We start from the raw sequence: 27,351 nt of genomic DNA on the forward strand, positions 1-27,351 counted from the left end.
GAAAAGTTATTGCAACTCTGCAGAATGGAGAACAAAACGGAGAATTATTAAAGTAAAAGTTATTCCCAGATTGAAACAAATTCTGTTCAATTTTACGCGGAAGTCAATTGAATTACAGGATACAATGTCTATCATGAATAGACACAAGAGCGTGTGTAAATGTGTACGCGTAATAATCTAACGCATTTTGATCTGCAACATGTGGCAAAAAATCGTAGTCATTATATCCTAATTTTCCACGTAAAAAGCCAAAGTTATATAAGCAGACCTAGAATATTCAAGAGTACTGATAAGTCATTGGCTTTCCTTTACTTGATTGACTAATCACAACGGTTCTTGCATGAGTTATCAGAACAAGTCTAAAAGCCTCGATAGTTAGATAACAAAGAACATTGCTAACAGACAGCTTTTCTCGCTGCCACCAGAACACTGACACAACTGAATCTGAAAGAAAACTGAGCTTTCAAACCACATCTGACTCGGTAGAATGCTAAAGACAACATCGAGCTTTCAGACAACATACCAATAAAACTGCTTCAGAATTCTGGAAACAATATAGCTGAATGTGCAGTTTAATTGGTATGTTGTCAGAGAGCTTGCTGTTATTATCATTCTGTCGTGTCAGATGTGGTTTGAAAGCTCATAGGTTTCTTCCAGATTCAGTTGTGTCAGTGATGTGGTGTCAGCTAGAAAAACCCTGTTAGCAATTTCTTTATTCTAACTCCCGAGTCTCCTCGACTTGTTTTGTTAAGTCATGCAGGGAACGTTATGATTGGTTAGTCAACATTATTTTATTTTTTTTAATTGCGATCTGGTCTTGCATAGCTTATCAGAACAAGCCTAAGAGCAGTGGCGGCTCGTGCCTAAGATTAGTGGGGGTGCTGTTATAAAGAAAACACCTATTTTTTTTAATATTGTGTAAAAATAAAACAAACATAAAATTATACATAATTTATACGTATGCACACGTATAAAAATACAATAACTTAAAGGAATCCTAAATAGATGTAAATATTTTACTTATTACATTCATTTGAAAGTAAACTCCATTCTTCTTGTTTTAATTTGTGAGAAAAGATTGATAATTTTCTCCTGAACTTCTGAATGACTGCTGAAGAACTTTTTTATCAATTGAAAGCACTGCACGTTCATTTAGTCTTTCGCAACCCATGGTGTTCCTTAGAAAAGTTTTTATTCTTTTCAGAGTTGAAAAACAACGTTCTATCTCTTATGTAGTCATGGGAATTGTCAAGATAATTTTTATGGGTTTTGTGATTTCACTAAGAACATCGTTTAAATTGTTTTCCAAAATAAATTTCAGGAGATCAATTACTTTGCAATACTCATGGATATCTGACCTACTATAAAATATTTCTAGCTCAGTTTAAAACTTTTCTTTGTCAATCATGGAATATGCTTCAGTTGTCAAGGATATCTCTTCTGTAGGTATTTTTTTTTCTTAAAACTAGCAAAGCTTATCTTGTTAAACAATTTAGCAAGTATTAAATGTTTAGTTGAAGAATATCTGTCCGTTATATCAACAGATATATAGTCACACAGTTCTTTAGCTTCGCCCTTGAGTGTTTGTGAAGAATTTTTACAGTATTTGGTGTTTCTTATCTCTAAAATAGCAGTTTTGAAATTTGTTATGTATTCATTGACTTTATATATCCTAATTTCCCGAGAAATAATTTCAACATGAGACATAATTTTATGAAATAGCTCAAACCAAAATATGAAATTTTCACCGTTCAAATATTTCAGAATTCCTGTCGCTTCTGCAACGGTCTCATCTACATATGATGTTGACTGAATTTCAGTGACAGTTTTTTATGCTTGAACATTTTCATGAACTCTATTTATGTATGTTAAAGTTCCACCTTGTGGCGGATACACGTAGAATGCTTACATCCAGATGCTTCTTGAAAAATGGACAGACGCTGTGGTGATCTCGAAAAGAAAGTCGGAATAGCCAAAATGTTAGAGATAAATATTCTAGCATTTCGTGTAATGCTTGCTGCATTCCTCATTATTAAATTAAGTTGATGCACATAACAGTGAGTGAAATGCGCATTACTATAAACTGCTTTTATTTTCGCCTGAGCACCAGCTTTTTTGCCTTTCATGACATTTGCATCATCAAATGTCTGAGCTATCAGTTTTTGGCGATTCCCTTGAAGGATTATATCTAATTGTTGTAGAATACATTTTGATATCCTATCAGCGGTTTGGTTTTCTGGAATAAAGAATCCCCAAATGCGTTCAAGTATTTTTTCATCCAAGACGTACCGTAAAACAATGATCATTTGTGTATGTTCAGACACATCTGTTATTTCATCAGCCATGACAGCTACAAAGGAAGCTTTGCTAATTTCTGCCCTTATTTCATTATGGTATATTTGTAAAAGACAGTCAAGTATGTCATTCTGAATAGTCTTGGAAACACCTTTGAAGACATTACTGGTTTCTAAGTGATTCTTTAAATCTGGATCTAATTAAGATGCAAAATTTAAAAATCCTCTAAATACACTTGGATTTACTGAATCATCTTTTTCATCATGTCCTCGTGAGGGAGTTTCAAAGTTCCCACAAAAGAAAATAAAATCTATTATTTTAGATAAAATTTCACGGTTCTTCTTAACATTCATGTTATGATGATTGATTGAAAGTCTGCAGGCCTCACTAAGTTTTGCTTTAATATTTATGGTCCCCAAAATTGATAGGGAAACTACATTGTCAACGTGCTTCTCATGCTTTTCAGTTCTATCTTTCATTTTGCTAATAGTTCTGAAACTATCTTTTGTCCATGTTACATCACCCCCTAACAACAAACAAGGAAAGCAGAACAATGCCTTTTTTGGTTCACAGCCACAAAGCTAACTTTTCCGTTGGTACCATTAAAGCTACGAATATACACTTTGTTGTTGCTAATGCCTGGCTGAGATATTTGAATATCAGGCGTTGAACGGCTTCTTTTCTTAATTACAACTTTATCATGGAGAGACTGCTGTGAAAACTCAATCTGTTGAAATTCATTTACCGTCGCAGAAGTTATTTCTTGGGGGTGCAAGGAGACCATGGTTAAATTCTTTTTATATCAATTGTATTGGGAAAGGTAAGTACTAGGTAGTCTATTAGTAGAATATCAATTAGGGTAGAAGGAATACAATGTTTATGTGATTCTCTTTTTGCGATTCAACTGAACCGGAAGTTCTAACTGAGTTGAATCATATTTTATAACTTTTAGGTCACAGATTTTTATTAACGAAAAAAGTTTTACTATTTAACAACGGTTTTATTTATAAAAAGCTTATTGTTAATTAAAAATAGGCGTATAAAAAAATAAGCTTGTCATTAAAATTGCTTTTTTTAATACAAATATTTTTAACTTTGCCATTATAAGCCGTCGAAAAAGGGGTAATACGCAAAAACATTTTAATCAAAAAACACTATTTTAAATTGTATACACTTTACAGAGTAATAAAAAAATATACAAATATATTTCTTTTAAACTTTACAGATTAAATAAAATTTTACCGCAGGCAAACAAACGAAAAACATTGTTTAAATACATTTTATTTACAATTTTTTAATTATTTATTTTTTCATAAAAACAAAATCTTTGCCTGCAAACGATGGTAAAGTTAGGAGATTACCATTTTAAAATGGTTTTATTGGATAACAGTTTTATTTAAAATTTAAAAATGTGTGTTTATAACAAAACTTTGTAAATAAAATATAGAATAAAAATTTTTACATGTTTGTACTATGAGCAAACAAAAAAAAATTAAAGATACATAATTTTATTTACAAATCTTTTTACAACTTTTTATATAAAAATAAAAACAAACTTTGCTATTTACTAAGCTTATTATAAAAACGGTTTTACATACTCGTCTTGTTATTGCACATTTTAATTAAAAAACTTTGTTCAAAGTGTAAAACTTCTTGCTTTGTCCTCGTGGGATGTAAATAAATGCTAAAGCTTTATATATATATATATATATATATATATATATATATATATATACATATATATATAATGTGTGCGTATATATATATATATAATGTGTGTATACATATGTGTGTGTATATATATGCGTGTGTATATATATGCGTGTATATATATGTATATATATGTGCGTGTATATATGTGTGTGTGTGTATATGTGTGTGTATATATATATATGTGTGTGTATATATATATGTGTATATATATGTGTGGGTGTATATATATATGTGTGTGTGTGTGTATATATATATATATATATGTGTGTGTGTGTGTATATATATATGCGTGTGAATATATATTTGTGTATATATGTGTATATATATATATATATATATATATATATATATATATATATATATATATATATAAGGCAAAAACATTTCTAACTAAAATGTATTTTAAAAAATAAACTTTTCTTCTATAAAAAAAATGTAAATATTTTTTATTCTGTAAAGTTAAACTACTACAAAATAAATAAATTTTAAACTACTTAAAAATACAAATAAAATAAGCCATATAGGTAAAATAAAAAATAACATTTGTAACTTACAAGGCTAAAAGCCCGAACACTTTTAATTAAAAAAAAAAAAGTTTGGCATATTATATATTTTTGTCTGCTTAAATCGCATTTAAAAGTGTGGGATTTTTTTTTTAAGTTGGAGATTTTAGTTACAAGAACACGTTACACTTTTTAATAATAATAAAAAGAAAACATTTGTAAACAAAGCTTCTTAAAAAAAAAAAAAAAAATAAGCGAAAACGCGCAAACATAGCAGTATCAGAATTTTTGTAGGAATTTTTGACACCCCTAACACGAAACTGCGAATACAATATAAAAATCTCGTAATTTCTCTGTTAAAAGTGGGTTATTTATTTTCTTTATGGATTATACTTCCAAAATAAACTATTACAGTTGTTTTAAAAGTAATAAAAATATTTTTATTTTTTTTTTAAAACAGTAATGAATTTTCCGAACTCAATATTTTTCAATTTTTAAACTCAATATTTTTAAATTTTTAAATTTTAAAAATCTATCAAAATTTTTCTATTGATTCTATTTTTACGATATTTTCAGGGTCAATGTGAAATTTTATGTTCTTTCCAATAAACCGAATATAATATTTTAGACAAACGTTTTTTTTAAATTCACGCCCCCCCATTTTCACGCCCCCCCATTTTCACGCCCCCCCCCATTTTGAAATGTCTATTAAAAAGTAAATAATTAATTTATGTTTAATAGGTTTATATATCACAAATTGAAGAGAAAAGGTCAATAAATAATATATTCAAATTTAAAACAAAAAAAAAAATCAGTTTTTTAGAAATTTACCTGTAAAGTCCGAAGTTTAAAACCTTATTTTATAAGAACACATTTTTTCTTTTTGTCTTTTTTTTTTTTTTTTTTTAATGAAACCTTGGTCCTTGCTCCTTTAATTGAAAAAAAAATTAGGGCTTGAATTACATTTTTCGAGGAGTTATAAGCTTAGAAAGATAGGGGGTCGAATAATTTACGCCTCTCATTTTGAAATGTCTATTAAAAAGTAAATAATTAATTTATGTTTAATAGGTTTATATATCACAAATTGAAGAGAAAAGGTCAATAAATAATATATTCAAATTTAAAACAAAAAAAAAAATCAGTTTTTTAGAAATTTACCTGTAAAGTCCGAAGTTTAAAACCTTTTTTAAAAAAAAAAAACACATTGTTTTGTTTTGTTTTTTTTTTTAAATAAAACCTTGGTCCTTACTCCTTTAATTGAAAAAAAAAATTAGGGCTTGAATTACATTTTTCGAGGAGTTATAAGCTTGGAAAGATGGGGTGGAATTATTCACTATTTTCACGAAATTTCTGACACTGCTAGCGCAAACACCGCGTTTGGAACTGTGAAAAATACAGTTCCGATTTGACTCATATTAACCGTTCTAGATCGGGCATGCGCACAAGCGAATTTCACTAAGAATGTGTAACTGTGGATTTCGCAGCCCCAGGCAAAGTTTTGCTTTTATGCTTATATGAGTATGGGGACAATTATCGACATTAAGCTTCAGGATTCGCACTGATGAGCTGTGAAACAGCGAAACAGTACTGTATGTGGATGACTATATATATATATATATATATATATATATATATATATATATATATATATATAATTAATATGATATATTATCACATACAAAAAACAAAATAAACGTATTCTTTTTAACGTGTACTAATGAGTAGAAATGACTTGGGGGTGCTGCACTCTGCAGTTCCACAGCACCAGGCACGAGCCGCCACTGCCTAAGAGCCTCGGGAGTTAGACAATGAAGAACATTGCTAACAGACAGTCTTTCTAGTTGTCTTTTAGCAATTTCTTCGTTATCTAACTGTGTAAACTGTGGTTTTAAAAACATTCCACTTTCGATTTCCCATGTGTTGCCATGTGAATGGGAAGAAAAAGAAAAAAGGAGTAAAACTAAGCAAGTAAAAAAAAAAAAAAAAAGGCCGTGTCTTATCATGCCAGTAACGTATCTTCCTCTTCCCCATCCTGCCAAACGTGTCTTCAGAAAAGGAAAACCAGCATCAAAATTAGCACCAATTTCATAGACATCCCTGGATGTCACAACTCGTCTTCCTACTGCAACTGCAAAGAACTTCTCATTTCTTTCTTCTTTGTGCCTAAAATCAAATGGAATTTCCATGAACAGAGTTTCTTTTCAAGAACTTCTCATCTGCGGACCACGTTACCGCATGATTACTTCTATGGGGCCATTTCAAATCCAGTGTCAATGAATGCATGTCACAAACCATTCTCATAAATAATCAAACTTTGTCCATTTTATTCATCGTTTTCAATCCTCTAATATATTTTGCATCATTCAACTGATCATTTGTCCATCTTATTAATCCGTATCCTCGAATGGCTTTTAGCCTTGATAAGTAATTCATTAGTAAATTTAAAAAAAAATGAAAACTATCCGCTATGATTTGGAATATTTGGACCACTCTTTTCATCTTGGATGTTATTTGGATTCTTCGGACTACTGCTCTCATCTCGATTGAGTGCCTGATAGAGTTTTTCGATATATTTCCATTTTTGTATTATTTCGGGTCCGTACCGAATTGATATTAGGTCTCAAGAGGAGAACAGTAGTCTGAAGAATCCAAATAATACGAATAACCAATCCTCATCGCAAAAATTCAGAAACATAATATTGGATGACATTCTCACAACATTTCAGTTAATACAATATCCAATCTTCTTCAGGTGCACTTTGTTGAATTCTGGAATCTTTACGGAATTTTGAACTAAACACTTCATTTAATATATTAGAGTAGATTGTTCTTGTTCCACCAACCATCATCCTGTAGAAGTCTTAAATAATATTTAACGCAGGGTAGAAAAGGACTCATTGGTTTACTTTCACCAGGGTCGCAACTCCCGCTCCCCTATTTTTTTTTTTTTTTCTCACATTCCATGGGCGATGTTGCTGACAAAGGAGAAAGAATTACTATTTCCTGGATTAATTGTTGTTTTGAGTGGATGCTATGTGCAAATTTTCAATCCTCATAGTATTCATCATTATTTAACTGTATATGCATCTCTTGAGTGGTTTTTAGTTATTAATAAAAAGTGACTTATTCATCAAAATATTTTTAGTATCACCTGTACTGAGGATTGAACCTTCACTCCCAGAAGACTATCATTTAGGACTGGTTAATATTGAGCCCTTTATCCGTTGCACACTTTTAATGAAGCTATTCTCTGTATCGGTCGACATGTGATGCGTTTCTCATTGTGATCCGTGAATTGTTCTTTCTTGATTGCTTTTGAGTAGTTTTTTTTATTAATTATCTTTTCATTTCAGCGTTGAATGCATTTCTTGATCGATTTTTTTTTTCAACGAAATAAACTGATTTACTTATTCGTTTCTTTTTGTCACTATTCAGATATCAATGAATGTGTTGAAGGATTTAATCTTTGCGATGATCACTGTTTAAATACAATCGGAAGTTTTTACTGTGAATGCCATGCGCAAGGCTTTGTACTAGCTGAGGATAAGTCTACATGCGAAGGTTGGTTTCACAGTTCCATTTTGTTACACTCTAATTTCGTGCATTGTTTTTCAGATAAAAGTGAAGCCATCGTAAAGTATTAATTCAGTTCTATGAGTTATCATATATAAATACATATTATACAATATTATACAATATTATTACATAATGTAATATATAAATACTAGGGGGACCTGCGGAAATTTCACAGCGGCATCTTTCATATGTAATATATTGCTACTGAGCACGTACATTAAAGGTACTATGGTATTAATATATATATATATATATATATATTTTTTTTTTAATATCTATAGACACTACTGTTTCATCCTTTTGAGAAGCATCAGTGCAGGAAGTAATGATTACCACCGGTAAGGAGATTTGAACCCAGCTAAAAAGCTATCCCTGACTCTATTAGTAAGGAACAAACTGCCCAGCCAACATTTACCGTGGCGAGAATATAGTTAAATTAAAATTTATATAAAGCTAAATGTCATTCAAGAAGGCTGAGAATGATCATGTGATTTTAACATGACGATCTATGCACGTGGGTTTAAGTGACCGACTTATTTCATTTCAATAATGCTCAAGAATAAGAACCTAGTTCTTAAAGGGGCAGACATAATTATTGCTATAATTATCTTATATATATATATATATATATATATATATATATATATATATATATATATATATTAGCGTTGAGCCAATTAATTGTACCAATTAATTGGAATCAGTAATTGGAAAAATGCAAATTTTTGTAGGTATCGGAATCAGAAAATTTATTGCCTATTTTCTGATGCCAAAAACGATTCTTTTGATAGTTTCATTTGTGTCCTTGTTTAAAAGTTATTTTTCCATTATTGGTACTAATGATATAATGATAAATATTTATTGATTTTTTATCAGTTAAACTAAGATCTATACATTACCAATCTACAACTGTACTTTTTACCATTTCGAAAATATATGCACATATTACACGGGTATTTACAGTAATTCGACTCCACTCTCGAAAAAAGAATCTATGGTTATATATCTAGATATTAAAAAAAAAAAAAAAATCAGTATTAGTTATTATATCGAAATTGAAAATTTAAAACAGAATCAGTAATTGTATTAGAATCAGAGAAAAAAAAATAAAATCGTTCCATCACTTAGTATTTAAAAAAAAAATAAAATAAAATAAAAAATAAAAAAGTAATACGTTCTAAAAAAACAATGTGGGCGGAAAAAATGGAAACAAAGGGCAAATTACTCCTTTCTTATAATAAATAGGGAGTGAAAAAAAAAAAGAAATTAGTATGGAATCGCTAAAAAAAAAAATCAATCTTATATATATATATATGTGTGTGTGTTTATTTCAGCCTCGGGATGTTGAAATAATAAAAAAAATATTTAGCTCTACTAACATAATGAACACTTTTTTCCTTTTTTTTTTTTTTTTTTTTTTTACTAAATATGCCTCCTTATATATAATGTGTGTGTGTGTCTGTATAAATATATTTATATGTACAGGATTAGTAAGGTGCTTCAGGACACTTATATTTTTGTAATTTAAATGAAAAATATATTAATTAAACTTTTTTGCTTAAATAAGATCCCACAGCAGATACTACTTTAACTAATGAAATGAAAAGACACGCTGTAATGGTGTCTATAAAAGCGAAATACAGCAATTCAGAAATTGCAAGATTTCTAAAAGTCGCCACTGATGGATTTGCGGTGCTGTTATTAGTGAAGGTCATATCATGCCTCCTCATTTTTTCCATTGGTCTGTAGAGTCGATGCAGATGCTTATGTCGAGACTCTTCAAACCATTGTTAGCCCTTGGCATTAAACAACATAGCTTATGGAAGACGCTATGTCTTCCAAGAAGATTCGGCACCATCCCATAAAGCTCTCAAAACCCAGGATTGGATGAGCGAGAAATTTTATGATCGTGTCACACCAAACTTATGGCCTCCTAACTCACCAGACGTTAATCCTTTGGATTATTACGTATGGGGCGTCGTTGAAAAAGAAGTTAATAAGCATCGTCATAACACCAAATCCACTCTGATGGAAGCAGTAACCCAAACAATGGAAGACATAAAGACCACCTTGCAGTTGCTTTCGAACACGAATTGGATTAGTAATAGAAGCGAAAAAGGATATATACAGAATAAAACAGATTAATATTATATGTATTGGTTTTGTTACAAGAAATTGTAAATTTCGACGACTTAACAGTTTTATTTTCTGTTTTTCTAAGTGTTAAGGTGTCCTCAAATACCTTACGCACCCTATATATATGTGTGTGTGTGTGTGTGTGTGTGTGTGTAATTGCCCCCCCCCCCATAAACATATGATTGTCCAATTTAATACCATGGGTGATATCAGATAATCTTGTATACTCCACTTTTTCATCCATAACTAAGGCAAGGAGAAATGGGTTCATACTTTTCCCCATAGTACTAGAGAAAGTGATTTTACAGTTATCTTCAATTTTAAACTTACGACACTTGGTATTCCCAAAATGTAGTTTATCTATATACTGACAAAGCTAAACGTTGCTTAATTTTGGTGACTCAACAAAAAGCGATATTTCAGCAAGATGTATTAAACTATAATATTTAAAAAAAATATTGAAAAAAAAACCCCTAAAAAACCCTCAGAATCAATTCTAAAGACTCACTAAAAATCTAAGATAACCTGAAGAGCATGTAGATACGCGATAATGAATGGCCGATCCCCCTGATATTAAAAACATTTTCACTTTTAGGAATTTTGATGAAATTTTCAGTATTTATTAATCACGGAATATCATGGACTGATTATTATATTAAAAATCTTAGTGAAAATGTATTGCATAAACCGAAAATATCTTTACTAAAGTTATATCATAAATTACTGAAAAGCACATGATTTTAAAAATATTTTAATGAAAATAAAATCCTGTAGATGTTAATAATAAAATTTAAAAAGTATATACACAGGGTGTTGAATAATTAATATCACAAAGTTTTTTGTTCATTAAACAAATTAAACAATACAAATCACTTACAATAATCTAACTAGAATTCAAAATATCCAAACTTTATTCAATGTAACCGCCCTGTACATCAACATCCTACGACAAGCGTTTGGTGTATGCTCTACACGAGTCATGAATAATTTTTTGTGGGATTTTGGTCCATTTCTCACTTAATTTCTTCTTCAGAGCCTCCAAATTGGTATGAAGCTTATACTCTACTCTCCAAGATAAACCAAATGTTTTGATCTCACCGATTGATTTGAAACGTTTTGGTGCTCTCCACACCAACATTCGATTCACATTTAAGGTCCTCGCAATGTCTCCTGCAAACTTTCTGGATTGGAATAGCTCTACAATGGCAGTTCGTTTTGCTTCATCACGGGGTATATTATCAAAAGTAATCTTCAAATTAAACTTTATCCACATACACTTGAAAACGATGAAAATTCATTAAATATAGATAATAATAGAAAGTTGTAACGGTAAATATTGAACACCATGTACATTACGAGGGTACATTCAAAAAGTAATGCCTCCTATATTTTTATTCTGACGAACGGATCAGAAAGGATCGCAAATTGTAAATTGTTATGACGATTGAACTTATGCATACATAACCTGAAAGTTGCAAATATTGATGGTGTGAGACTCTAAGAAATCAGCCCCCTGTCATGGACGTGTATCAGAAGCAGAGATGTGTCATTGAATTCCTGGCAAAAGTGCATTGAAAATTAAAGAGACTATGTAGAAAAATAAATTCTGGAGCACAAACAGTCGCTCGTTTTAATGGTACTACTCACATCTTCTTAGCTCTTTAACTTTTCAAGTTTAAAAAGAAATTGGATGTGTTACTTTTGGAACGACTCTCATATTATCATTTAATAATGCAATGTTTATTTAATATTTTTACCAACAAATAATATGATTGCAAAAATAATATGTGATTTTAATAACAATTTATTGGAAAGAAACTGGACTCTTGGGAAGATTTCCATCACTAAAGTCATTACAAGAGCAACTGAACTCATAAAAAATTTCAAAACCTACCTGGAAAATATACCCGGTGAACCAAGTGCAAGAGAGGATTTAAAAAATTTCACTTGAAGGGACGGTTAAAATCTTTAAAAGCGCTCTTGGTTGGAATATATAAGATAGCAGGTGAATGTCTGGCATCCGGTAGGATGCCCCATCCCTGGCTTGAACAAACTGATAAGAAAATTGAAAAAGAAAAAGAAAAAAAGAAAAAAGAAAGAAAAAAGGAAAAAAAGAAAAAGAACAAGAAGAAAGAAAGAAAAGAAAAGAAAAAAAAGAACTCGGTTTTACATTTTCCTTTTGCACACTAACATGTAATCATCAGCGTAAGAAATTTTTTTGTAAAATCTGTTAGCTTAAACCCGGTTCAGTGGTTCACACGGTTCGGTTGAATTACTCTAACAAAAGCCCTATCTAGAGTAATTAGGGATTTTATAAGAATTATTAAAAAGTACTGGCGAATAAAGGAAAGGCTAATACCTTGGGAGGATAGTCTCATGATATATACCATATTACACTACCCATTCCCCCTCTTGAATTTAGCATTGAAATATAATACAGTAATACATTACGTTTGTAGACTGACTCAAAAGCGGATTGCTCCACTATGATTAGAAGTGGATGATAATGGCTGCCGAAGATCAAGGCTTGATAACCAATACTTTTAAGAAGACAACAAGTGCAGATTCTGCCACACAAAAGTAGAAAGTATAGCTGCCGAAGATCCATTTGTAAGGTTCTGCTGGGGGACGGGTTCTATATAATGCGACAGTATGAAGTGTGTAAATATTGATATCTCATCTGGACCATCTGTAAAATGTTTAATATCCAGTGCAAGAGTAAGAACATTTATCACATTTATCAGAAAGAACCGTTAGAAATAAGTCATATAATATACACCATCCACTATGACTCTGCAGTCCATTCAACTAATTAGAAAACGGAGCCGTTAAACCTGACATTATAACATGGAAAAAGAGGGAGAGAGTAGGAATCGTTGTTGAAGTCAGTCTCATTAATGATGCTGGCTTAAACATAGCTCAGAAAGAGGAGATAAACTAAATATGTGCAACGTGCAAAGAAACTGGAATTTTAAGAAGATCGCCATCATTTCAGAAATCATAGGAGCTTGTATGCTCACGAAAAAGAATTTTAGAAGTTTTTTTAGTGAATAAATCCGTTGAACCAAAGTGCAACTAAAATCCAAACAATAGCACATAAAGTGTCGGTTAGAATCTTATAAAGATCTCTTAAATAGCAGATGAATGTCTGGCATTAATAGAGTGGCACATTCTCATAAAAAACAAAAGATTATAGTTTTGTCTTAATAAGTATTCTCTATATGAAATTCAAATCAACATTTTTCTTTATAATATTGTGCTTGCTCCTTCCTTAGTTATTCTGTACGTTACACTATGAAAAGTGCCAAATACAGTTTTTGAAGGTCAAAATGCTTTAAAAAAAAAAAAAAAGCCAAATTCGTGAAATTTGGCTATAAAAAGGCCAATCTGGCAACCCTGGATAAGAATATGGAAGTGACCTCCCTTCAGTGTAACCTTGTTTAGAATATCATCGTCTATAAGATAAATCTCACCTGTCTATTTAAATGTATGTATGTATAATATCTCGACAGAGGCAACGGATTTTCACGAGATCGGAATCATTTTGAAGTCAACCCTTCGGATGACAAATATCGAAAAATTTACTGAAAACATGAATTCCTTCACCCTTAACTGGGCATTTTTCTACAGGAAGAGGTCGCTTTTTCGCCGCTATTTTCGAAAGACATCCCCTCTTTTTGATTGACTAGCCTTAATTTAAACCTTTGCCACTTCTGGTTTGGCGATGGATGCAACGGCAAAGATGTCACGTTTTTTAATTCACATTCTTTTTCTCCTTTGCGGTACAGGTTCAAGCCTGCCTGCCTACTACCACTTTTTTTTTTCTTGCTCAACATACACCTCCAAACACCCAGGCAACGCTGGGCACTCAGTCTAGTTATAATAATATATGATCACTGTTCTAATGGTGTAAGATAAGAAATTGTAGTAATTTCGACAGGCAACAGTTCTTCACGGCAGAAAGATTTCAGCAAAGCATTATATAAAAAAGGGAATATTTGAAAGCAACAGGGCAAAAAATAGAGAACATTGTTTGCCTAGAGGCAAGTAAATTGAAGATTGTTGTTTGCAATGTGATTTTATTATTTGTGTTAAACTATGTAGCATAATATTATTTTCTCAGTATTTATTAGTACTTATTAATTTATCTCCTTTGAGTCGATTCTATATTTAAATGCAATGAACACTATTTTCATAGAAATGTTAATAAACTTGCTGTGTGTTATTGTTTTTTCTGTCTAAAAAGTCTAAGTTTTTGTTCTATCCAGAAAAATATCAACTTTATCAACGCATATTTGTTGATTAAATATATTTCTCATTCTGTGGAATTTCCGCTGGGCTTGCTCGTAATAAATCTAAATATCTATAAAAGTGAACGTGTCTGTCGGTGTATGTGTTTGTGTACATTTCTTCAAATTTTCAGTCTACAGACTCGAAATTTAATCTACAGGGTATGGGGATTTGGGGAAATCTTTGTAATCCGTTTTCGGCCAGAAATTTGGCTGTTAAGGGATCAAAGTTCAACCATTTGACCTTTGAGAACTCTACCAAACTCCTCCGCCAATTTTCGGTCTAAACACTTGAAATTTTAGATGTAGGTTCCTTGGACATGGATCTAACTTAATAACTTGATTTGAGCCCAAAACAATAAATGTTAAGGGGTCATAATAGGGGTCAAAGTTTTAAAAATTGACCCCCCCTTTTTTTTTTTTTTGCTCAACATACACCGCCAAACACCCGGGCAACGCCGGGGGTAAATTCTAGTAATAAATAAAATCAACTTCAAGGGTATTTTTGTAAATATATATACATGAGAAAATCTAGTTTTTATGGAAAAACTGTCTGTAGTATCAAAGCGATATTATCCATTTCATGATGAACCATTTCTAAAAAAGTTCTGGGAACATTTTTGGAAAGATTACTTTAAAGACTATTATTGTTCTGAAAAAAAAAAGACGAGAGCAAAAGAATATTCTTTTGGCTTTGTTACAAGACTAAACAGGTTTTGCTAAAGCAAACAATCAAGTATTATTACAATATTGACATAAGGAATGAAATAAATGAAAAAGTGAACCCTCTTAATTTAAATTAGATTTAGAGATTAACAAGAAATGTATCCAACAGCTAGCTGAAATATTTGGCAGATATCCGAGTTTATACGTATATAAATCGAGATATTTTATTGGGAAATGGTGGCGTTGAATGTTTCTTTGTTTATTGGATGACCCAGACTCCTGCATAGGCATCACAAAGATTATGCCTCAGGATTGTCTGTTCTTCATAAAGTCCTCCTTGTTGGTTGCGGATATCTGTTAGTCTGCATGATTGTACATACTTACCTCTGACACTGCGAGCAACAAGAATCAGCACAAAGGTTATATGCAAAGATAAATCCAGATAACTGCTAATATGAAACATTTTTGAATACTGACCTAAAAATAAAATTTAGCAAGTAACATAACTTATTTTAAATTGAATAATATAATGGGAGTTTTCTACCGCAAATTTTAAGCTGTGCAAACAAATATAAATCCAAAAGAAAATTAGTTCACTACGTGTAAGGCAATGTTAGGTAGATATAGCGAGTTGTATATAGGATGTTTACAAAACGGATGGCATAAATTTTATGTGTAAACGAGCATTCTTTTGTAATAGGACTTCATTACTAATTTACTTTGTGCCCATTTTTTTTTTTTTTTTTTTACCCTGGTTGTCTCTGGATTTATGCTAATCATATTTATGTTCCTCTATTTGGTCTGTTGTATTCTGTTCCTCGAAAGAAGAACCAACATTTTCAAGATGCCAACCAGGCTTCCCATTTTAGTCTCTGTCGATTATGACAATATTATCTATCTTCTGAGTTCCACGGCTTTTATATTTGCTTAGTGTCATTTTTTTCATGGTTTTGTTGGTGCATGTAGCAAGACCAGGCTTAGAGTTTATCTATCCCATTTTTAAAAATAACAGTACGCTATCACAAGTATTGTACGTGTTAGATGATTATAATAAAAAATGTTGATATTTATTTCAATGGCCTATAACTCTAAAAACCAAATGTTTCCGAATCTGTATAAACGCGAAAAACATCATCCCAAAGTTATTCTCTAGATTTTCCATATATATATATATATATATATATATATATATATATATATTTATATATATATGCACACACATAATTATGTTTACACACCTGTTCTCATTAGATCACCGAAGTTAAGCAACGACGAGTCTGGCCAGTACTAGATGGGTCACCATTTGGGAATACTAGGTGCTGTATGTATTGCGCCGGGACGTAGAAGTTTCCAAATTAGTATCTGATATCGTATTTAAAACCACTGGGAGAGATGCCCCCCTCAGTCTTTGTTAAGACATACATTTTGAAGAAGGCTAACTTTGATGCAAAACCTGACGTTCACTGTCTGATCTATCCTGTGGCAATCATTTACATTGACTGAGGTTAGTAGTGGTTCTAAAAAGCGTGGATGGTCCTACAAAAACTTTCACCACTATAAACTAATCATCTGTGCGGATTTTGGACAATTAGTTTAGTCGGGATTCGATGAAAAAGTCCATTTATATTTATTTATATATACTTCCGAATAGATTTATCCAACAATCAGCTGGTATGGAAACCTGTGATTATATATATATATATATATTATATATATATATATATATATATATATATATATATTTACTAGTAATGGAACAATATCAATATTTTTTTCAAAATTCCAATATTAGCAATTCTTATTCTAAAGTTACATTTTTTACTGGAAAGTTCTCATCAACTTTTAAAATGTAGACGTAATTTTCTTTTTAATTCGACAAATTTCTTAATGTTTTCACTTTATACATTGTATCCACGATTTTGATAACTCCTTGTCGAGATTTTTATCCATATTTTTCACTTGTGCCAGTTGTTCCTATTTATCCATTCGTGCCGTTTTTACCTGTGCCATTTTCTCCAAGAATCACCTAAATTTCATCTAAATTCGTTATTATTATCCATAAATTTTCGTTTTACTGATAGTTTAAAATCAATGAGTATTCATCATTGTATAGTTAGTACCAGGAATAGAAATTAAGTTTGAAACAAAAAAGATTTCAAGTATCGTTTAAGGAATTGAAAATTAGGTTTACATTTTTTACAATTCGGATACTGAATCCGATATTCTAAGAAGTTAAGATTTTTCCAATTCTCGATTCTGATTCCGATTAATTGCCCCAACACTAATATATATTAATATGCAATCATGTTTTATGTATTTAGTTATTTATTTTTTTTAAATCTAAAGGTTTTGTAACGCTGGTTAAAAATCAAAATGTCGACAGAGAGACGGCAAATAATAATATTCATGTTTCATCTTTTTCAGATATTGATGAATGTGCATCCGATCTTACAAATGGCTGCGATCAAATTTGTTCCAATGTACCTGGCTCCTACGACTGTGATTGTCATCCTGGTTACTGGATGGATGACAACTTTTTCTGCTCAGGTATCAAGTCCATACTTTATACTTAGATTACGTCATCAATTAGATAATGCTTCATCATATTTCATAATGAAATAATAATTTTTGTAATGTAATATCTTAACTCCTTGGTCGACGTATCTGTCAATCGCCATATTTAAATTTTTGATTAGGAAGTCATTTCTGGATTTAAAATTCTTAATTTTCGTTTATTAAAAGGGTTTTGGAAGCCATTTACACCCAATAATTTCATAAAAAGAAAATTAATCCAAGCAATGTTACTTGAACAAAATTGGTCGTAATTTTTCTAATAGTTTGGTTGAATTAATAATTTTCAAAGAAACCGAAAGGAATTCTGATGGATTTGATTCCATATTTATGTTATATATAGGTTATTATTAGTGTTATTATTATTGTTGTTATTTTTGTTATTGTTATATTGTTCGTTGTTAGGACTTATTAAAAGTGAGTCTTAGTAAGAGAGTCTTAGAGTGAGAGATCTTGTTGTGTTCGTGTTATGATGTGATTCATGTATATAAAATGTTCATACTTAGAAGTGTAGAAGCTCTTTGAGTGAGGAGATAGTGTTGAGACAGTCTTAGTGTTCATATTGTGTATGTAAAGACATTTCATAACACATGATATACAAGACATATAATGACAATTTCCACTTTACCCTTTGCTAGAATTACAACACAAAGACGACGTTTATAAAAACACATGATGGGTTTATTTCCATGGACCGGCCGGTGGCTTTGCTTTCAGGAATTCAAAGTTTCACATTCTAAGTTTCAAAGGTGACCGTCTCGCTTCTAGACGTTCGAATCCCATGTCTTGACTGTCGTCTGTCGTCCTCAGACTCTCTCTCTCCGACTCTTCCTCAGTTTCTCCCTGCTTAACTCTAAAGTTTCTAACTATATCGAGAACTTCCCATTTTCCATGACGTCATACACATGTTAAAACATGTCTTCTTTCACGTGTTCTGGAAATGCGTGTCCAAAACTTTTTCCTTTGTTTACAAAAGGAATTTTAACCTACATTCCCAGTAACCTATATTTCCAATATGTTAAAAACATGTTTATTAAATTATCTTATAGTTGCATTCTTCAATTGAATTTTCATAACAGAATTGACAACGCACATTCTTTTCTTAAAGCTATTTTATCTCTAAGCTAACAATGGCTTATTTTTACATTCCATTTGCTAATTCTCTCTCGTAATCTATTTCTAAACCTAAATTACGAGGTTCGAATTTCGTCTATTCTATTTCATTTTTACATTTAACTAAATCTCTCTATTTTTATACTTACATGAAAAGGGGACAGCCCTTATCATGTAACATTAAAATTTTATTTTAAATAGGGTTTTAAAGTTTCTTTCATTTTACACAATTGCATTTTCGATTTTAATAAACATTATGATAATTCAACTTGATGAAAATGATAATTCAATGTATAATTATCAAAGTTACATAGATATTAAAATACACACACACACATGAAATTGTCTGATGATTTTATTAATGTAAATATTGTTTGAACTTTCGTTTTATAATCTTTTCACTAACGATAGTAGAAAGTTGGCCTTGGAGTTAATTTTCCGGGCAATTTTTTCTTTTGACCCTCACATTCCATGAGCGATATTTCCGATAAAGGATGATGTTTTATTGCTGTTATTCTGAGTGAGTGATATGTAGAAATTTTCAATTCTCTCATCACGAAATACAATCTTCAGATGCCTGAAGAAACATCTTAAGTGATGCATTGCCGATTTCAAAGTTTACATCATATCGGATCAGACAGCAACCCGACCTGACTCTGAACACACCAGACTATCTCCTTGAAAGCTACCAACTACATGTGCCGACACTGCCAAAACAAAATCGTGTTTTGAAAATCTTCAGACTTTTTTTTTAAACCACTCGTCGGTAAGCACCAACCAATAGATTTAAGTAAACGTGTAGCTGGAAGAATACAAAAATATTCAGTTAGTTTTGAGTTCGTCCTTCGCTCCATTCCTCGTAAATTCAATTCCAGGCCTCTTATCTTTTCCGCCCAAATCCATATGGACGCAGCTAGTACATTAATCATTCTTTACTTTAAAGCACATCCATCGCTGCTCCCATTCTACCTATTTTTTTCAGTGCTCTACATAGTGACTTATTTGCAAAACCCCTGCAACCAACTTCTAAAGAGTCATAGTCGATTCTTCTATTTTCTCGCCATTGTTCGATCAGTTCCTGGTATTTTGTCCTTTTTCTCACATTAATGTAATGGATTCCTCCCGTGACACCAACAACTTCCGATTATGCATTGTTTTGTTCTTTCCAAATTCATGTCGGGTCTTAGCGTTGTTTTTACAATGTGTTGGAATTTTAGTTGAGTTTTCAGATTCATCATCAAATTGGCACAAGGCATAGACTCACTTTTTTACATTTCTGGTTTGGTATCTAGATTCCAACATCGACAAACTTGATCAAACTCTATTTCTTCCCCGGCTAATGTCTATTGACCTTTACTGTTTTCGTAACCTCTTGCTTCTAGGACATGAACATAGTGTCAACAGTATCGACCATCACCTATAGTAGCATTAATTGTGATTCAGTTGTCAATCTATCTATCTAATTAATGTTTATCTTCAATGGCTTTTAGCCTTGATAACTGGTGGCTTATTACTAAATAAACAAAATTGGCATTTAGAAAAAAACTTATGTTGAATGAAGCGCAAATAAATTTTTCCTACTTTTATTTTAAGAAAGAAAAAAAATTTTTTGTTGTTTACTGCTTTGAATAAAAGGTCAATATTTTATTTATTTTTTATATTTCTTTTGCTAGAGAAACAGGTTATTCAAAAGTAGATTTCTATTTCCAGAATGCCCAAAGAACACTTTCCGAACTGCAGAACACCAGCAGTGCGTCCTCTGTCCATCTTTATCCCAAACTAATGGAACCACAAAAACTTCGATCGAAGATTGCTTCTGTCGTGAAGGCTACAAAGGGGATCCAGCAGCACATACTGAGTGCACAGGTCAGTAGAATGTTCTATGTTTCATCTGGCAAACATAGCTTCCAATTAAAAGCCAAAGTGTAGTATCTGTTCTATTCGGTCAGTGGAGAAGAAAAAGAAGTCCTGCTAGACTGAGACAATTTAGATTTTTCTTTAAATCTGGAGTGTTCTTCTTTGGAGAGATGAATTTTCCCCCGCATAAAAAACAAACCGACATTATGTCTAACTTTGCCCTCGTGGGGAGGCAAGTAAACAGGAGCATAATTTCCCTTTATTTCTTCATTCATTTTATCAACCATGATTATCATTATCTTTTATTCTTTCAGACTTATCACACAAATCATTTTCGCTAATGATTGTTCACTGGTAAAAACAAATGGGTGGTGTTCCCTGGAGTCTGAGTGACAACAAGTCTCTCCAATTTTCCGCTTCTCTGTTTCATTGAAAATCATTTTGCATTCTAGCATCAGCCATTTACCATTAAATCCTCTTTTGGCTTTCTCTGGAGTTTGAATGACAAAATGCGCCAATCCTTGGTTCATCCTCATAGACATTCATAAAGAACTCACATTACCATTATAACAAAAACAGACTTTTCTTTTTCCCTCCATGTCCATAGACGCAGATAGAATTTCCACAACCACAGTTTCATTGCAAGGGCTTCCTGCCTGTGGAGCATATTACTGCGAGATTTTTCCCTGCTGATTACAACTTAGTCGTCTTCAAATCTAATGTCAAGAAAATCTTGTCATAAACAACATCATAAGTAATCAAACGCAGTTCATACCATTAATCAATATTAGTACTCTAATAGTGTTCCTCATCTTTCGTCTATATATATATATATATATATATATATATATATATATATATTGACTGTCATTTGGGCGGTCAGGTTTTGATCCTGGTTTGAGATAGTTGCTTTTGCTTTTCCAGCCGCACTGATGAGCAGTAATACAGCGAAACAGTACTGTATGTGGATGGCTATATATATATATATATATATATATATAATATAATATATATATATATATATATATATATATATAAATTTTATCATACAACATGTAAAAGCATATGCGATACCCTGCCCTCATCAGCCACCAACCAGTGTGATCGGTAGCTAAAGGTACTGCCACTCCTGATGCTACCAAGTAACTAAAAAAAACAAACAAAAAAAACAAAAAAACAAAACAAAAAGGCAGATTAACAAGGAGAAATTATAATGTCTATTCATGCTGAAGTCTTTTTGCTCTCGACCAAATCCAGCTTGACGATCAGAGGCAACTTATATATGAAGGAGTAAATATTAACCTTCGATTTGAAAATTCAAATATATAAAATTTGCATTGATTTTATCGATAGTCATTAATTAAGCAAAATTTCTTGAATTTCAATATTTAAATGCAATATTAAATTCAATACAATTTGAGCTTAAACTTTAAATTTTAGACATTTTCTTGGATCAAAATCGTATGATGGATCCTGATCAAGATTGGAATAAGGATTCTACACATAAACTTTAGCATCATTATAGTTTGATGTTCATCTTTGTGAGGAGACATAAAAGTTGTGTAAAACTCTTCTGTTCGTGCTATTAAGTGTACCCATGCATGGAACGAATATTCTTTGAGTATTTTATAATTTAATATCACAGACTGTAAGTATATGTGTGTTATTTCTTTTCTTTTCTTTTTTTTTCAGACATTGATGAATGTGAAGATAAAAAACTGGGTTGTGTATATCAATGTCATAATACCCAAGGAGGAGCTTATTGTTCATGTCCAACCGGATTTAAGCTGAGAGAAGATGGCACAACGTGTACAGGTATGAAATTACTCCACACAAATGCTATTCGGTTTGTAATTGTCTCTCGTGATTTGTGATCAGATTAGATACATCTATGTTTAAATGATTCAGAGATGGGTTTGGACTTGGTAATTATGGAATCTTGTAGTCAGCGTTTGTAGTTAAATTTAAATAAATTCAGATAAACTGAACTCTAATCTATGGTCTCCTCCTTGCCAAACTTTCACAAAAAAAAATACTTGACTAGCAACAAACACCGTATACGATTTCCCCCCTCTCTATCTATGCCTAAATTTAAATACAGATTCCAGAAAGAAGCTTCTTTCCTAGAACTGCCTGCCTGTGGAACACTGTTCCATTGGCCTGCTTCCCAGTTGAATACAAAATAGTAGCCTTCAAATCCAATGTAAACAAATTCTTGTTGAGTCGTCCCCATAAATAATCAAATTCTAACCAATTTACCCCATTAACGATTACTACACAACCACCTTACATTCATTAACCCTTATCCTCGAGTGGCCTTCGGGCCTTGATAAGTGGTGACTCCCAACCTAAAAAAAAAATTAGTAAAATTGGTTTATAACCAGGTTGAGAATTTTTATTAATCTTAGATTGGCAAGTTGTTGACAATTTGCACAATTGTCAACAACTTGCCAATCTAAGAATAATAAAAATTCTCAACCTGGTTATAAACCAATTTTACCACGCGTGGTTTGGGATTAATTGTTTATGTGTGAGAGAGATGTATGTACACGAATAAAGAATTGAATTTGGACACTAGAGAATGTCGATAGAATAAGTAAAGCTACCATTTTTCTAGATGGCATAAGTGTTACACCTTGTCAGGCTGATAGAAACTATAGGAAGAGAGGATATCTGCGAATGTCTTTTTTTTCTTTTCATCTCGAAGGTTATTATGAGAAAGAAAAAGAAAGATAGTCACGTGACTGACGTCATACTGTTAACAACTTATGAAATGTAAACAGTTTCATATTTGTCTGATACAAAAATCGTGCATATCGACAAGGCGAACTTGTGACAGTTTGATTCAATTTAATCTTCTTTCAAGCAAGTTTTTTATAGTGATTATTCTTTTAAGAAAAAAAATGCTATATTTTGCACATTTACAGGAATTATTTTTACTTTTATTTATTGAAAATTGCTCCAAACAAGGCATGAAGTCGCTTGATGTAAGAAGCTAAAACAAAAAATAACTTCAAGGTTAAAAACCAGTCAACAAAAAATATGAAATGGAGAGATTCCAACACAGAAAATAGTAATTCATCCACCGTGGCCAGAAACATCACTTATCAAATGCGAGGACTAAAGGACAGCATAATGAAATCGACAATTACAAGGTTACTGAAAGTAAAGCCACGTTCCATTTTCTACTGTCCTTATAATAATGTTGTATATCATTAGGATTGTCTCATGATTTGCTTTGAAGGTCCATTATTCTGGTGTTGTTTTTTTTTTTTTGACAACTACGATGATAGTAGCTATCTATGTCAAAAATGTTATTTGCTACCGGACAGTAGTCGAAAGTTGCAATGAAGCAAGCGACCAACAAAATATAGTGTTTGGAAGAAACAGCTTACCTTGCAGACATAAATATAATCATGTTTATTAGCTGTTTTAACTTGTGGGGTATTTTATTCCAGTCTCTAGATAATGTTGGGTAATCAGGAGAGAATACACACTATTTCAGAGCCTACCTCTTCCTGTAGACTTGTATATAATAAAGTTTATCGTTGTTTTTCACTTGTATTACACCTTTTCAGGCCGATAGAACCTATAGGAAGAGAGGATATCGGCAAATGTCTTTTTTTTTTTCATCTTGACGGTTATTATGAGAAAGAAAAAGAAAGATAGGCACGTGACTGGCGTCACACTGTTTCATATCCGCTTTTTTCGTTCACACAGTTGACCTTTTAACATCGACAATCACATGTTATTCTAAACTTTAATCTGCAGCACTATTTCTGATAATCAATATTGCTATTTAAAAAATTTTTTTTTACAATGTTGTGTTTATGAATTTTTGAGATGAGGAGTAATAATTCGTATTAATTTGAATTATTATTGGCTCTTAAAATTCACGCTGGAATTATACACAAGGACCCATGGTGTAGCGGATAAAGTACTTAGTAAAAATTCAGTTGTAACTTACATTCGTCTGGAAGTTGAAGTTTCAATCTTTCATGCGAGCAACACTCCAAATACAGTTGCAAATTAGCTGCTTTTACTCAGTCGAGGCTGATAGAACAAGAGCATGCTATTCCCAAGGATTAAATAAACGATTCCATTCGAAATTTCATGCAGATTCCCGAGTTCGACCAAAGGTTCCCGAATTCGACAAAATACATCTGAAAAAGATTGGAGGTTAGATCGACCTAGATATTGTGAAAATGCCATTCAATATAAGAACATTAGTTCGAAGAATCCAAATAATACATTTTGTCATTTTTACGATGTTGCTATTTTCAAAAATGTTTAAATATTGCTATTTTCAAAAATGTTTAAATGTTGCTATTTTCCAAAATGTTTAAATGTTGCTATTTTCAAAAATGTTTAAATGTTGCTATTTTCAAACCTTTTTAAATGTTGCTATTTTAAAAAGATTTTCAAAAAAATTTTCGAAAAATTTGGAAAATAGCAACATTTTTTAAATGTTGCTATATTTAAACCTTTTTAAATGTTGTTTCTCTCAAAACTTTTTCGATGTTGCTTTTATAACTTTTACCATGTTGCTATTTTCAAAATGTTAATGATTATAAATATAAGAAAATTATCCCTGACAAGCCATGGGAAATCAGCAGAACAGACTGCAACATTTAAAAAGAGAAAAATCAATTCTTATCATCATACCTTCATATCACGGGATAAGACATTTTTTCTCTCACAAAACATAACCTTCAAACATGAATTATCAAAACTTTTCGAGTATTTTTGAAAAGATTCTTATCCAAAAATTAACATAAATTTACTTAACAAAACCACCGAATCTCAAGAGAACGGGATACAGGAAACAGGAGTCTAGCGATATATTATCTCTAAGTTTTATATCATAGAAAAAAAGAGTTCAGGCACTTTTGTTGAGAAATAATGCTGCATGCCAACATATTTATACAGAAATATATCATAAAGAAACATTTTTCAAATCTGCATGAAACTACCTCATTATTGTAATATTATAATTACCCCCCTTGATAATCAACTTTCATTATAATAATATTATAATTACCTCCCTTGCTGATTAACTCATTATTTTAAGTGTCATAATAACTCCCTTGCTGACTAACTATTATTATTGTAATGTTATAATTATCTCTCTTGCTGAACAACTTTCATTATTACTAGCATGGGTGCCCGGCGTTGCCCAGGTGTTTGGAGGTGTGTGTTGAGCAAAAAAAAAAAAAAAAAAGTGGTAGTAGGAAGGCAGGCTCGAACCGGTACTGCGAAGAAGGAAAAGAATGGGGGAAAAAAACCTGACGTCTTTGCTGTTGCGACCACCACCAAACCGGAAGTGACGTAGGTTTAAATTAAGGCTAGACAATCGAAAAGAGGGGATAACTTTCGAAAATATTGGTGCAAAAAGTGACCCCTTCCTGTAGAAAAGTGCACAGTTGAAAAAGAGTGAAAAAAATTAATCTTTTTTGCCAATTTTTCGGTATTTCTCGTCTGACGGGTGGAGCTTCAAAACGAAAATCCGTCGCTTCTGTCGAAAGTTTTAGGCAGACATGCAAACATACATACATACATTTATATATTGATAGCTAAAATTTTCGAGCCAAACCGATTAAAAAGCTTTCCCTATCTCTGAATATCCTTTATGTAAAATTTCAAATTTTTAGACCAGAAATTGTCTTAGTAATTTGGTAGAGACCGCAGAGGTCAAATTTTTAAAAACTTTGACCCCTATTATGACCCCTTAACATTTATTGTTTTGGGCTCAAATCAAGTTAAGTTGTCCAAGGAACCTATATCCAAAATTTCAATTGTTTATACCTAAAATTGTCGGAGGAGTTTGGTAGAGTTCTCAAAGGTCAAATCGTTGAACTTTGACCTCTTAATCACCAAATTTCTGGCCGAAAACCGATCACATCGATTTTCCCGAATCTCAGTACCTTGTATATCAAATTTCGAGTCTGTAGACTTAAAATTGACAGTTATGGTGTAGGGAAATGTACACACACACACACACATGCAGACAGACAGACACGTTCACTTTTATAGAGATATAGATAGATAATATTATAATTATGATTAATTCATTATTCTAATATTATAATATTTCTCTTGCTGACTTATTTGTTGTAATGTTATAATGATCTTTTTTGCTATCCAACTTTCATTATTATAATATGATTACCTCCCTTGTTGATTAACCCTCTATAAAAGGTTGCACAGTAACTCAGTCTCAGCAGATAACCCGGACTGCAGACTTTCATGCAAACTGCAGAAATCTTAGTTACACATTTCATGTAACGTCTTATGGAGATCTATGAATAAAAATAACACATCCAACCGGATGTTGACTCGTCAGCTCTTATATACAAAGTGTATAAAAGCGTCTCTGTGCATCGGCTCCACATACCCTTCCGGTCAGAAAAAGAAAATAGTTAAAAATTAACCTGGCGAATGGGAAGCATGCATGCCTACAATAAAGCATGGACAACTGGTGTGTTGTGGGAGTCGATGGAGAGATATAAATAGTCAAGGTTTTGAGAACCAAGAGAGAGAAGGAAAAAAAAAAAAAAGAGACAGGCACAGCATCAAGCGAGACGAAAATCCACTTTCGAAATTAAAGTTGACAACACTTGTCTGCTAAGGAC

General features: G+C 31.8%; 1 protein-coding gene across 1 annotated transcript in view; it reads left to right on the forward strand.

The window, feature by feature from the left end:
* LOC145261966 (uncharacterized) overlaps positions 1-27,351 on the forward strand; it is a 620,004-nt gene that overhangs the window by 227,504 nt on the left and 365,149 nt on the right. The window contains exons 12-15 of the mRNA XM_080119795.1: positions 7,947-8,072; positions 17,603-17,725; positions 20,573-20,728; positions 22,412-22,534. Coding sequence (XP_079975921.1) covers positions 7,947-8,072; positions 17,603-17,725; positions 20,573-20,728; positions 22,412-22,534 — 528 coding nt within the window. The remainder of the gene's footprint in view (positions 1-7,946; positions 8,073-17,602; positions 17,726-20,572; positions 20,729-22,411; positions 22,535-27,351) is intronic.

Source organism: Euprymna scolopes, chromosome 3 (genome assembly GCF_053919585.1).
Source record: "Euprymna scolopes isolate OS-2025 chromosome 3, ASM5391958v1, whole genome shotgun sequence".
In the NCBI taxonomy this organism is placed as follows: Eukaryota; Metazoa; Mollusca; class Cephalopoda; order Sepiida; family Sepiolidae; genus Euprymna; species Euprymna scolopes.